General features: G+C 42.0%; 1 protein-coding gene across 14 annotated transcripts in view; it reads right to left on the reverse strand.

The window, feature by feature from the left end:
• The window catches only part of NFIA (nuclear factor I A), a 360,757-nt gene that overhangs the window by 19,081 nt on the left and 326,919 nt on the right, over positions 1-14,757 (reverse strand). For 12 of the 14 annotated variants that reach the window (XM_069788571.1, XM_069788580.1, XM_069788575.1 and 9 more), the window contains one exon: positions 11,147-11,238. The exons of the other annotated variants lie outside the window; for them this stretch is intronic. In XM_069788571.1, the coding sequence (XP_069644672.1) occupies positions 11,147-11,238 (92 nt within the window). The remainder of the gene's footprint in view (positions 1-11,146; positions 11,239-14,757) is intronic. 14 annotated transcript variants of the gene reach the window in all.

The following is a 14,757-nucleotide window of genomic DNA, read 5'->3' on the forward strand; positions in this document are numbered from 1 at the left end:
AGAGCCTCTGGAGCCTCCCTTGGTGGGAATGAACCGGACGGAACGTAACCTGGCCTATACTTTCAGATTGGAGCCTACAAGAGCAGTAAATTGGGAAAACCCCCAAACTAAACCCATCTCTACATCAAGGAAGACTGCTTTGGAGTCTCTGAGAGATAATACCTCTACCCACAAAATAAAAACTCTAGAGATAGCTGATGACTGCACTGCAAGCCCTCCCCATAAAGAAAATGTGAATTTTAACCTTTATCTTATTTGAAGAAGACTAGATTTATTCTACTGTGCATAGCTATAAGCAAAATACAAGCATAATTAAACAAAAATATTATTGTATTTCTAAAACAAACTCCTGCTGATAACAAATCTTCCATCTCCTACTCTCATTGATTTCAATGAATGTACAGTTGGGTCCAATACCATAGATTCACAGACACAAACTTTAACCCAGAAGACTACAAGAAAATCCTTCAAAATAACCAAGAGAAAAGCCAAACATGGAACATTATGTATAAAAGTGTTCCTGCAAAATCTCCAATCTCATTGTTTAGCACATGCAAGGATGAAAAAACCCAACCCCACATGCAAATTTCATGTCTAATATTATCCCCCTTTTTAAAAAAAGATACCTTTTCTGTTGTCCTATTTAAAAAGATGTAGTTATGGCAAAAGCACAAAAGGATACCTAAACTTGTATAAAGCTGCTCCAAGCAATGCAGAAATTATTGTGTTCAGCCTCAAAGGTGGCTTTTACATTTCATTGCCTTCTGAAATGTATTTAGCTGCATCTCTTCATGTGTAATAACTAGTATTTGTACAGATGATGTAAGAGGTGGGTCATGCAAGTGAATATGCCTGAAAATATTATGATTATAGTGTCAGTACTGTTTTCAAAATTGAATATTAATAACCAAAGTAACTAAAGGCTACATAGTTAAGCCTACAAGAGATATTCACATTTAGCCTCTTGATTTTTATTTGATTTTTTTTTAAAAAATCCTGGTTTTGGATTAAACGTTTTCAGTTCTACTTCTGTTCAAGTAGAATATACTGTAAAAACAAATGCCTAAACCAAGACAATACCTTTTGTTGTTCTGAACTAAAGCCAGGTAAAGTTTGAAAGCTACAACTTGGCATGCCGTTAGTAATCCTTACTAAGAACAGACACCTTTGGTAAATTTAAAATATAAACAGGTTTTAACAAAATTGCAGTCATTTTGCTGTATTTCTTTTGAAGCCCCAATCCTTCCCCTGTATTTACATTTCTCTAGGATAGTCCAGCACTAGGGGAGGTGATGCTCAGTGTCTCGGGAACATGAAATCTGCTGCAAACTGGACAGTCCTTCTCTGTTAAGAAATGGCTTCTCATCTTTTGGTCCCTTCTTATGGAATTTAGTATTAACTTCAGAGCAGGATAGTCTATTTTGCAAGGTGTTCACCTCTGGGGCTTATTTATTCCTTGACCTCAATGTTAAGGCCATTAAGCAAAGGTGATTCTTAGAGGTAGCTTAATGTCTATCCATTGGGAAGGATGTAGGGATTGTGGCCTTTAATTTTTGACCTTCATTGTAGATTGTGGTCCTAATCCTTTGATTGCAGAATTGTTAAAAAGTATATATGGCAGTTGGCAAAAATCTTAATGTTCCAGTAAATGCAAAAGCCATAAATCCAGCTGCTGACCTTTTCCATCCAGGTCACATGTGACACCTACTGGAGTTTGTCAGGCTGTGTGGAATTTATGGAGCTCATATAGGTATCATCAGCTGCGAAAGCTGAACTTCCATGAAATGTCTTTCAAATGCACTTCCAAAACCCTTGTAAAAAGTCAGTATGTCTTTTTTTAAGGGTATACATTCTACATGCGTTTTAAAAGGTCTCATCATGCCATCTCTGCAAATCTTCAACACTTAGGAAACTTCAGGTCTTAAATTATTACTCTTTACAAAATAGAGGAATCAGGCCAGGCACGTAACTGTTGTGATTACCAACTTCCAACAACCCCTTTCCAAGCCTACAGAATACACTGAACCTCCGCGCGCTCCTTTCTTTCTCATGTGCATCTCTCTGCCCCTCTCTGAAATCAATGGTATTGATGGTGTATTGTCAGTCAGGGAAATGTGATTTGATAGTACCCTAAAGCAGTTGCAAAAGAAGGAGAGGAATACAAAACCTACTCAGGTCCATACCGTGAGCGTGAGATCAATGGTTTCAATAATACGTTTGCCGCCATGTAGCACCCTAACTGTCGCAATTAATAATGTAGAAGGAGCTGATTAACTTAAGTAAAGTGCTCTCCACTGTGTAAACACATGAAGATCTATAGGGCAAAAGAGGAAAGAACGAACAAAATGTCATTTTTATATTTTATGTGGACACATTCTTGCTTTCTATTCTGCTCTTGTAACAATTACTGTACTAGCCACTCTGACAGAGTCAATAAATCGATCTGGGACCTGATGCAGCAGTGAGGCAGACTAATCCAATACAGCATTATCTGCAATGGAGGCTGGGGGCGGGCGTGGGGTGGCCAGGAAATCGGCCAAGTCAAGTAAATGCAGTAAGAGGCACATAACTATAATCTTGCCTTATACTTGTTTGTTTGATTTGTGTGTGTGTGTGTGTGTACACCTGTGCATGTGTGTATCTGAACAACTGTGCAGCTCTGCAGGAGGAAAGTGCTCTGCCCGTGCTGCATTTCCAAAGTCCTTACAATATCCAAAGTCTTTAGGATGCTCCAGCTGGTCACAGGACTCTCTGGTTCAGCAAGGATCAGCACCCACTCTGCTTTAATCATGGGAGATTAAAGTGGCAGATGAATTTAAAGATCTGATGACTCTCTCCCCCACCACACCAAAGTCAGTACCTGCTCCCTCTCTCCACTGCGCCCACCACAACAGTGGCAAGAGCTGCTGCTTGTCCATTGCAAAAGAAATCTGGGAGCCCCCTTCCATGTACTCTGTACCTGTGAACAGAGGAACCGTCACATTTTGTCAGCTTAAGTGGTCACTTGGGCCTGGTATTACGTCTCTGACAGTGGCCACACTTCTCTTGGGAGGAAGACGGAAGAATCCCTATAAAGGAGATGGACCAAAATGATTTGGCCTGAGGGGAAGCTTCTTCCCAGCCCCATGCAGTAAGTGGTAGGCCTTGTAAATTCATGTTAGCGGGGAATATGAGATTGAAAAAATAAAAATAAAAGAAAGTTTCCTGCTGAATGGAAAAAAGAAAACTGTTTTTTGGCAGAAGTTCTCCAAGAAGGAGAACATAGGCCATTGTTATTATGAAGACTTTTCAATGAAAACACAGAAAATCATTGCCTTTTAGAGTAATTGTTTAGCTAAAGAAAGGTTACACAGCTTGTAGAGAATTTAGTAAGAAATTAAATCTCTCCAGCTCATTCATCATATTTCTGCATTTGCCAGCTCTTCCCACCAGGCCCACACTTACTTCTTCTCTCTCTTCTCCCCTACTGTGGAGCATAAGTAATGGCCATAAAACCCACAGAAAGGGTGCCTTACGCACAGGCTTCCTGTTTATTGTAAGGAGGGGGAAAAACTGCTATGAGTTTAATTGCTTAGTTTGGCAAATTCGTCTATGTCCATTGTAAATAATTGTATGCTATATCTATTGGAAATAGGATGCTTAGTGTTAGTTTCCAAAAAAAAGTCTGAACTGCTCACTGGAGCCCGCAAGGAGGAGGAAGAAAAAGCAGAGGAAAAAGGATCCCCCCTGCTGAGGACTAACCCAGGCATTTCTGGACAGATTTGGCTCCAACCCACTTTGAAGATAAGGCCACGAAACAGTACTGGGAAGTTGTCTATGAATCTTTACCTTTATAGTGCAACACGTGCTTTCTTCTTGAGGTATACCGTTCTCTGCCGCTGTTTAAGAACTGATCTGAGAGTGACATTTCATACCCTCTGTGCAAAAGCTCAGTTAAAGGGGCTTTGTGCACTGAGCTGAGCAGGCAGTGAAGGGAATGGGAGTTGGGGAGTGACCCTGATGTCTGGCCACCTTTGTATCTCCTCTCTGTGGAGCACACTCTGGACTGTCATTAGCAACTGTGATCAGAGCAGCACGGTCACACTCATGCTGCACTGGGGACAGGTGGCTATGGAGCTATTATGTGATCAGGGGCACATCAAGAGCACCACGACCGCATGCAGGCTCTCTGCTCCCATCATGGTGGAACCATCTCAATTTTAGCTCAGCAAAGGATTCAGCCAATATTTCCTTGACTAATTTCAACAAAAGAGAAGAGCGAGTTTAATACGGCAAAACACAAAGCAAAGGCAGGATCTGCAATCTTCTTTCAGCTTCGCAGGGTCTGAGACTTGCTGATGCTTCATAGAGATTGACACTGTATTTTCTATGCATACTCTCTCTAGACTCATACTACATTTTTAGAGCCATCTCCAGGCCACCCTCAAGATTAGGCCAGTATAGCTGCTTCCTGGGTGGAAGATGAAAGACAGCACCAACATTAGGGTCACATATCAGTAGCTTGGTGCCACTGGTTCTGCAGCAAAACACTTTTTGCTCAGGGATCAGAACTTTCAGTGGTCATAATAGGGCTCAAGCCCACAAAAGCCCATCCTTCTTCAATGCCCTTCAGCCCAGGCAATTACTATAAATTAAGTGGTCACACACACACCCTTCTCTTCTCACACGCTCAACTGTTCACTGTAATGGTTCTGTTTCTGATCTCTGTTTTGGGTCTCCCATTTCTTACATGTATGGTAAATGTCTAGCAGGAAAGTGATCCATGAGGGTATAGTGCCCACATAGGCTCAGGAGCAATCTAAACTTCAGACGGCACTTCGGGCACTGTGTAACTCTGCTCCAGGTGTCAGAGGAGAGCAGCCCTTGTTTCCCATTGCTGATATGGGAAAGTTCACAGATCCCTGCTGGGTTTGGAAGGAAAGCAGTCCCTCTAACTTCAGCAGCTCTAGAAAGTTGCAGTCCCACACCCCAAAACTGTTTTTTTATACCTAGTCTCTGCAAATTTCTGTTCTTTACCCAAGAGAGACATTATTCCTGCATGCAGATGGTGTCCTGAACCTGCCACTACGTTTCCTGCTATGGGCCAAGAGAAGGAAAGGGGCTTAAAAGTGCTTTGCAGCTTAGGTTTCTTCCAAAGCCACGTGTGCTGGCCTAGGGAGGTTACTTTATGGAATATGTAATTCTCAGGCGGCTGAACTGATTTGAACAAATGCTTCCAAATTAGTGTTCTTCATCTTCATTCACGCTCAAACACAAGCGGTGCATTCAGCCTTGAGGATAAGTATTCTTATCCTGGGGAGGACAAGTCACCTAAGCAACAAGTAGCACTGACCCAGCTTATAAATAGTTCTGCTCAGAACCCCCAAAATAAAAGGCCTGATCTTGTTCCTGCAGCCTCTCATGTTCTCTGCGCGTCTACTGCAATGTACGAGCCACACGCACCCCTTCCTTAACAGTTTTTCTGAACACAAACTGCTCCGCAAAGTGAAGCGGTGGCTCAGCTGTTAGCACGCTGCGGCAATACCACGAAATCCTGACCTTACCCTTCCTCCTCGAGGGCCAGCAGGTGCTGCCTGTCTGACCAGAGCGATTCCTGGGCACTGGGAAATGGGAGAAAGACAGAAGGGTGCAGCGGCAGGAAAGGACGGGCAGCTCGTGCTACTCTTTAATAAAGTACATCGACAGGAGCTGTGCGTGAGTCTGGCAGGTCTGTGTCCCCTTCCGACGGTGCAAAGGGCAGGGCAGTGTGGCAGGGGTTCAGCGCGAAGCAAAAATGGAAGATCCCCGTGAAGTGAGGCATATGCTTTATTTGTCAAAAGAAAAATGTGTGCACTGGTTTCTTTCTTCCATAGGGTGGCAATGGAACCTGGGCACAAAACAGCTAGGCGGTTTCAGCTGCAGGAGCGATAGCTCTGGAGGAACTGCATTAGCTTCCTATTCAAGGTGCTGACTTTGATCTATGAATCCTATACGCTTTTGGGCCTTGCTACCTGCGAGACTGCTTCCCTGGCTCCCCCCTGCCTGTGCTCCCTCCAGCCGCGGTGAGGGGCATCACCTGCACTACACTCCTCCGAATTAAGCGTCTAGGCAGCAGTGACTGGCTGTTATCACAGAAGGACCATCTACTCTGGAATTTGCCTCCCTCCCTAGTCTGACAGAGCTCACATCTGCTAACCTACAGGACACAGCATAAAGCTCATTTTTTTCTCGTGCCCTTTGTTTTAAAGTGCTGCCAGTGAAAAATTGCAGCTTGCAGTTTGCTTTCTAAAAGGGTTGTGGGGAAGTGAAATAGTCTTTCCCTTGTCTCTCGAAAAGAAAGTAATTGTACAATTAGGTTTGTATATGCACCTGAGGCATAAGGTGGTTTTTTAGAGATAAATAAAAGCCTAAAAGAAGCTACAAAGATACCGGTGTCTAATTCAGAAAAGGCAGAGAACAGGAACAGATATAAAGTTAGCAATTTCCTCATACTATAAACATTTTGCTAAACTTCAGTAATTTTCCCCCCTAACTTACTATGGGGCAGCATTACTCTTTTATAGATGTGTTTCACAGCGTGCACTTTTGTACCTGGTCTTTATAAGGCTGGCAGCAAGAGCATGGCTGCTTTTCTGAGCTTGCTGGTTTTCGTACTTGTCATTTTGCTGCCTAGATAAGCTTCTTTGGCTTTTGGGGTTTTTCTTTATCATGGTGTGCTAGGTAAGTTATAGGCCTTTTGTTTCAATTGCTTTGTGTTATAAAGGATGAGCTCTATCTATCTAGAGCACTGTTGTAGCTGAGTGGCTCTAGGGCCCCACCAGGGCAAGTGTGAAAAGGCAAGACCTTGGCTTACTATCCATGATCTGACTGTAGCTTTGGGATCCTGCAAAGGTGGAAGCAGGAAGAGCTCCTACTTCTGTTCTAGAAAATAGTTTTATCTTTTCCTAGAGAAAGGTAAGGGAATAAATATTTGGTTTTGCACTTAACTAAGTTTTAGAAACTAGCTGGGATGGATCTGATATAAAGCTTGTTTACATTAGAGAGGGATTTTTCCTGAAACAGCTGGTCAAGAGGGTGCATGATACACTTTCTCCCTTAAGCAGAGGAGAAAGCCATTTAGTTTCTCACAGGTGGTAAAGCAGTTGATCCTCTGCCTGGGTGCCTGCAGTGGGAGGCAGTTTCTGTTCTGTGCATCCTCGTAACCTCACTGTGTAAGGCACACGGGCTACTGGCAGGTAGGAGTGATTAGATGGAGCAGGCATGTGTTGCTCAGCAGCTGTTTTTAGCATCCGAAGTACAATTTCCAGGAAGATGTAGGGTAAGTAGGTGGCAAACAGGACTCAGCCTAGTAAACAATGTTTAGTGTGAAGTGGAGCTGCAGCACACTGAATACTTATGATCCCTAAAGGAATTTTGTACTATAGAGCAAAGTGAGGGCATCAGAGATCAGCAAGCACCGTTTAGAGCAGCGAGCGACAACGCAAACTCCAGGCACAAAGAGCAGGTTGCTAGTTTAGCGTTACCAGCTGCACGTACTCTGAGTGCATATCCTGTGTTTCACAATTACTTTTATCGCTTGGTTAGGATGAAAAACCCCCTAAAACTCAGAACCCTTTATTCTTTATTAGCATTGTTGCTACTGATAGGCTAGTCCCTAATTAATGTGATGGTACTTTCCCATTCCTCTACCATTCTCCTTATTACAAGTCCTTGGCAATACGAGAGACGTATCTGTTACTTAGTCATGAGGTATCTAGACCAGCCTGCTTTTGAAACTAAAGACTGTGTACCCCAAGCATACTGTATTTCTGATTTGCATATGGAAAAGGCAGTTAAAAAGCTGATGCCCCCATATTGCTTGCGAGTCAAGCAGCAAAAGTAAATGATTTATCAAGCAAAGGTTACAACACCTGTGCCTTTTTGTCAACATATACAGAGGATGCCAAGTCAAGTGTTTCTTCTAATAGCTCAAACAGAAATTTAGATTCAAATAACCCCCCAGATAGGACAATTATGTGGTGAGCCGCTGGAGTGGCAGAGTGATGGATGGGGTAAGCAGAGGCACTGTATGAAAAAACAAGCCAACTGAAAAGTTTTGAAGCTGCTAAAACCAGACAAAGCCAACAGCCCTTTTGGGCCTTTTGTTCCTGAATCAGAAGTACTGACTTAAATCAGTTTATTTCCTGGTCTCTCCTGTCATGGAGTTGTCATCCTGCTACAACCTTTGTTGACACAGGAAGATGGCCTTTTTCTAAATAAAATATTATATAAATTCTATAAAATTCCTTTAAGGGATTATATTTGAAGCAATGTCACATAAATCAGAACATGCTGCTAATGGAAATGTCTACTGCTAATTTTTATAATGCCCATTAAGAAAGGCATGTGCTGGTTTTGGTTGTTTAAAAACAGCCCAGGACAGAATGATCCTTGCTCAAACCCAGCCATGCTGTTGTACATTTGTCTGCGATTTTATTCCAATGTTCTGTGAAAGCCTGTGAATGCCCATGTATGGGAAATGCGACTTCTGCTGAACGGCGCTGCCACATCCCTGTGCACAGACTCACTTTTGCAGCATTTTAAGACTAATAACGATGCTGTGTAACTAGTGCCTGCAGTCAAATGACCCACCAATTGGAAGAGAAAATCAGGGCCACCAAAAAGCTGACCATAGTGTTTTCTTATAGCTTGTAGCTGGACCATAATTTTAAAAAAGCAGATGTTCAGATACAGTCTTCATTTTTATTTTGTTGTTCCAGCAGTAAAGAGTTGCTCAACCCTGATATTTAAGCTCGACTTTCAGAAGCTCTGAATGTTCACTGCTTCCTCTTGTCTAAGGGAGCTGTGTGGCCTGGCAGTTAGTGGTCCTCAGGACCCATATCTTAGGCTGACTCTGAATGTACTATAAAAATCCTGACGGAAAGCAGCCACCCCAGCTGCTTTTAATAACACAGTCCTATGTGTTTTTATATTTTCATTTCACAAATATCCTAAGTGATCGTCCTATACACGAATGCCCTGCAAGAAGAGTACAAAAGCATGTCTTTGTTTAGGGGAATGCTAAGTAAATCCCAAATTATTGCAGGTGTTAGTACTTGTACCTCACTTCTCTGATTTAAAACACAGTCAACTTCAGAGTTGTTTCATGAATAAGTAGTGAGTTTTGCTGATAAATTATATATTTAGTATCAAGTGGGTTGTGGTGGTGTAATGATGTACAGAAGAAGTACGGAGATGCAGCTGGAGTCAGAGACTGGAAGTCAGTCTCCTTACCCACTGCAGCATGTTTGACTTTAATTGAAAGCTGTGCTTGGGTATTGTTTTTCACTGTACAGCATTGTTATTCACTATACTGCATTACATAGAAGCACTTAAAGTAAGGCTAGAGCACTTTAAAATGATTTAAGTCATAAATAAGGAGGATAAAAGTTTACAGTCAACAAACTTATCTGGGAAACCTAGACTGCAGAATGCAAATAAGTTTAAAATATTTTGGAGACTTAATACTGTTGTGTCTGACTACATAATCAGTTTACCAACTAGTAGTTTTTCAAGTCTTCTGGAAAAGGTAGGTAGCATTCTCCAAAGGGTTTCAAGTTTCCTGAGCTATGAAGGAAAAGACCAAATGCTTAAGGACTTTAACAGTATACCTTAACATTCCTGTTTCCCGATTTCAGCGTGTTTGTGTATATTCCAGTTGTTTCCAAAACAACTGGAGAAATACGATTTAAATGTGAAGGCGCATGAAAACTTGTCACGTACATGAACCAAATAAAGGAAGAGGCCTGAAAAGTGGGGTGCAGGCTGCATTTTGTTAAGGCATGAAAAAAAATCAGAACCGGATGGGTTAAAACCCCACTCTGCAGTGCTGGTGTACTTTCTGTGACCCTATTTAATGCAGAGAAGGTTTGAGATTCGATGTAGTTTAACCTGTGCTGTCGACAGAGCTATAAACTAAAGCCCCTAACAAATTGTACACAAAGAACAGATAGCAAGAAAACACATTGTGTTCACAGGCATCTGATTGCAGCCCTGTAAACTGAAAATCTTTGGTAATGGGTGACTTGTGTTTCATGGACGGTGTAGGCGCTGAAGCCATCGCAACGAGGAGTCTGTCTTCATGCATATACTGGACTGTGGCATGTGACAGCCATTCTTATTCATAATTATTCAGATGCATATAAACGATTTTGAAAGAACTTACAAGACCTAAGAGTATTCCCCAATTTGCTAGCTATTTGAATTACTACTTTTTAGTCATCGCAACCAGCTCAAAACAAAATTGCAAATATTTCTTGCTGTTGACCTTTAAAAGAATTGTAACATAGTCAAGCAATCACTTAAAACTACAAACTACAGTTGTCCTAGAACACTAGTTCTGCTCACTTTTTTATACCTTCTCCCCCATGATAACGTGATATTAAGCACAGACTTAATTTTTTCAACATCTGGCTCAAATTAGCTGCTAACAAAACTGCCAACAACTATTTTCTTAATCGACCCTGGGAATTTGATACAGCTTGGAAAAAGCACATTTAAACCTCGTCCTTCTCCTAAAGCAACACAAATGTTTACTTGAGCTTCTGATTTGACCATAGCAGGACGATGAATTCAGTTAACCCAGCTTTATAGGCCTGCCTCAACTGGACTTTTTTCTCTTTGTGTAAGGAAACAGACGTGCTCGCAATTACAAAATCTCCTGCTCGCTCAAAGCCCACCATGCAAATGGCCAACCAGGCATTCGAGTCTATTTTTTTACACGGAAGTCACTGGAGAAGTCTCCCGTTGTATCTGGTGGGGGATTAAGGTGGACTGTTACCTGATGGGTCTCTCTGAGCTCCTTTCGCATATGCATTTAAATGCACTGCCTAGGGAACAGGTTGGAGCAAAAGTCTTTGAAAACCCAGCGCTAGAGGAAAAAACTGTGCGCTAGAAGCCAATATCTTAGAAAGCAAGAGAGATCTTTCCAGTTACGAAAGCAGAGTTATTACTACTTAAGCCCAAAAAAACACAACAGACAAACAAACTGCAAGTGACATTTCACTGTAGTTACTGAGACCATGTGGGTGAAGTGACAGCGGCAATGCAGCTGGCTCCGCGGGGACACGTTAGAGTACACTGAAGAAGAAGAGGCTGCAGGCATACAGAGAAGTCGAAAGCGGCCCACCTGAGTCTGTTGAGGGATATTTACAAAGCTTGGATCCCGTGGTCCAACACTGACGAATCGGTTTGCGGGGGAGGTGCTGGGTGTCGAGTAGGCTGTGAAGGGAAGGGACACATGCGTTGAGGAAGCGGCACTAGATTGCACACGAACAACACCAAAACACACTGTCTCAGAGCCACCTAAGCAGATGTTTAACATAGAAATGTGCAAACGTTTTAGAGAGCGAGAGTTTGGTTTTAGACACTGGAAAGGTTCGGTCTTAATGATGGGGATATAAACACGCAGGGGACCAGGCTGCTTCTTGCGAGGTGGGACGGCAACGACGTGCGCTCAGGGAGAGATGTGCTGGGGTCACCTGCGCTGCTCTCCATCCCAGAGGAGAACCGCTGCACGCCTTTCCATGCTGGGATAGCACAAGAGACTTCTGTACGGCCGGGTATTGCCTGACTGTTTTCACTCAAATATGCGGTACCTCTGGTTTTAATGGAGTTTTGCATAGCACTGAATTTACTAAAGTGCTTATTAACAGAATCAGACCCTTATTTCATGCTAATCCAGCATTCTCTCTCGATAGAAAGTTTTGGTTTTCATACTGCTGTGGTCTGCACTCTCTAAAATGTTCACTTGATGTGTTTGAAAAACTAGGAAGATCCTTTCGGTAAAAAATTAATGGGTTGCAGTTTCACTGGGGTGGTAAGTGCAATCAGTCTGAAGGCTGAAGCTGCCTTTAAAAACTGGAGTGGCTCCCATAAATGTAAAGCTATTAAATGCAATGCAAGCCAAGAACCCAGATTACTTCCAAACTTGAAGTACTGTAATGATTTTATTGTTGCATTATATTCTCCACTACAACTGTCCACAATGCCACGCACTTCCACATCCAAAAGCTTTCAATGCATTTTCAGTCTTCCTCTCATTTGAAAATCCCCCATGCGATCTTCTCCCTTGTTCAGTTTTTTGCAAGTTCAGATCTAAATTCAAATAACCCAAATAGACGCCTTAATACAAACAGTGATGCTGTCTATTTTAAATATATTTATGGGAATGAATTCTGCTGAATAAAATCCCCAGACAACCTAACTATCCAATGAAGAGACAAAAAACAATGTTAAAAGGAAAGTTACTTGCCAAATTCCAGTCAGGCTAAATATAATGTTCAGGCCTCAACGTTACAGAAAAATAAAGCGAGTTAAGAGTCAGAGAAGACACTGGCTTGTCTGTGTGGATGAAAGCCTGTTGCCTTTCTGAAGGCAAAATGTTCGGTGAAGAGGCATTACATTGGAGGAGCCTTTGGTTTAAAACTGTACTGAATCGGACCAATGCTCCACCTTATCCATTGCCCTCTCTCTTACAGAGGCCATAAGCAGATGCACAGGGAGGAGTCGAAACAGGTCACATATTTACTTTCTCATATTCTTCCCCACCCTCTGATTATTTTCAGCTCAGGGATTCCCTGTATTTAATGGCTGGCAAGGGATTTCTCATTGATGAATGCCCAATCTACCCTTGAACCCACGCAAACATTCTGCATCCCACAAAGCCCTTTGGCGAGGAGTTCTCAGGTTTACGAGCACGCAGAACCGCATCCTTCCCTTCCTTCTCTACCCAAGTCTCACAAGCGTCTCATGATGCCTCCTAATTCTTACCCTGAAATCACCCCAGAAACTGCACATCTTCATTTCTTACTGATCTGAGCGGAGATAAGGCACTCCCGACTTCTAAGAATGAATTCTTCCCAGTTGTTTCCAGTGAGGTGAGCTTTCTTCTCCAAAAAAAGCTAACACTTTGCTAGTAATTGCAAAAATCATGCAAGGAACACCTTTCCTTCACAAAGATTTAAAGGAATTTTTGAGTGCACTAATTCATCTTTCCAAGATGATTTTGCAAATTGCAGTGCGGCTTGCATATTAGAGTATGAACAGGTACACTGGTTGTTACTCATATCTGCAAATCAAGGAAGAAATGAACTGAGCAGATTTGGTGAGATATTCCCCTTGCCTTTTTTCCATGTTAATTTGCTTAATAATTCAAAGAAGCCACAAATTTGCAAAGGGTAAATCTCTGTTGCTAGTGCCACGTATTAAGATTCTTCTGTACTGTTTTATGGTGTGGTTTTTTTTAACTAACTACTGAACCCTATGTTGTGCAAGACTAAAAAATCCTTCTGCAGTAGGGAAAATTAACTTAAAGCTCAAAAATCAAACATCTGTTGTTTGGTTCTTCTGGTCTACTTTTAGGAAAGCAGAATGAGTGGAGAGGCCATTTAATCCCTTGGAGCAGGTAAGTTCCACTCAGAAGGGAAGGAACTCAAGATCTTGTTTACAGTTCCCTGTTGGCAGATACTTTTCCTGTGATATTTGGTAGAAAATCAAAGGGAAACCATCAGAATGCTGTCTTAAATGGTTTCTCTGTTCAAACAAAAATTCTAAAGCATTTGAAAACTGTATAATATGCACAAAAGTCCCCTCAAACCTTGCTGGGTGAATTACTATGTATACCTTTCTTCTGTAATGCTCCAAACTATGTTTAACTTGCTTTCTGAAAATACTCAGATGTCAGCTTGGTATTTCCTTAAGGTCATATAACTACATTGCTAGAGCCAAGAAGTGACCAAAACTACATATATGCAGAGCCGGCTTTACACTGGACTCTCCCAAGATGCTAGTCTCACTTCACTGTAAAATATCACGAGATGTTTGCGGATTGTAAGGGGCCATTTTGGCTCAGAATATTAAGTTGACATGGAATACACATTAGCAGTGACTCCTGTTACGGTGAAATTTGGTTCAGAAAAGGGAGCAGTACTGAGTGTTGCTTAGACTACCACCAACATGGCTTCTAGCCATATCTTACTGTCTTCATATAAATACCCTTGTCTGACATGGAGGTGGGATTCCTGGAAGTCTTACCACTTCTGATCCCTGTACTCTGTTCTCAGATTAGGATGGGGCAAACTGCTCTCACTGGTTAAAGCTGGGTCATACTATATTTTAGTATACATAGGCTAAGCCTGTGGTGGGGTCTTCAAACTCCTTTTTAGGAAGGGGAAAAGCCAAAGCATGGAAAAGAACAGAAGCCAGGTCTCTTAGGCAGATCTTCTCCTGATCTTTATCACCTTTGCTCCCTGGGAATTGCACAGATCTACACTAGTTTACACTAGCTGATAGCTGGCCCGTTGGGCTTGAATAGAAACCTCTTCCTGCCCAGCCTAGTCTTTCTGCTACTGGAATTCACTAAGGATCGTTTGCAACATCATAGCCCATAGCCAAGGAAATGAATGTGATGCCACAAATTTGCTATGATGCTTCACTTCAGGAACAAGCAAAACAGGAGCTGGCAGAGAAAGAACATTTGCTCACACAGACAGCTTTGATATTTAGCCAAAATGGCAAGAAATTGTATGAAAGACAAGACAAACAAACACTTTTGGGAATGTCATGTATTTTAAAGTTGCCTGCAGTAGGAGAATGTTAATTTAAAATATACTTTCCTGAAATAGTTTCTATTAAGTATAGATGTGTGTCATTTATCAGACAGTTCTGGATTAAAAGGATAAACTTTTGGTTCGTAAAGATGATTTGGGTGAACGATAACCTAATGTACCACTAGGTCTC

The sequence above is a fragment of the Haliaeetus albicilla genome, chromosome 8 (genome assembly GCF_947461875.1).
Source record: "Haliaeetus albicilla chromosome 8, bHalAlb1.1, whole genome shotgun sequence".
NCBI classification, from domain to species: domain Eukaryota; kingdom Metazoa; phylum Chordata; class Aves; order Accipitriformes; family Accipitridae; genus Haliaeetus; species Haliaeetus albicilla.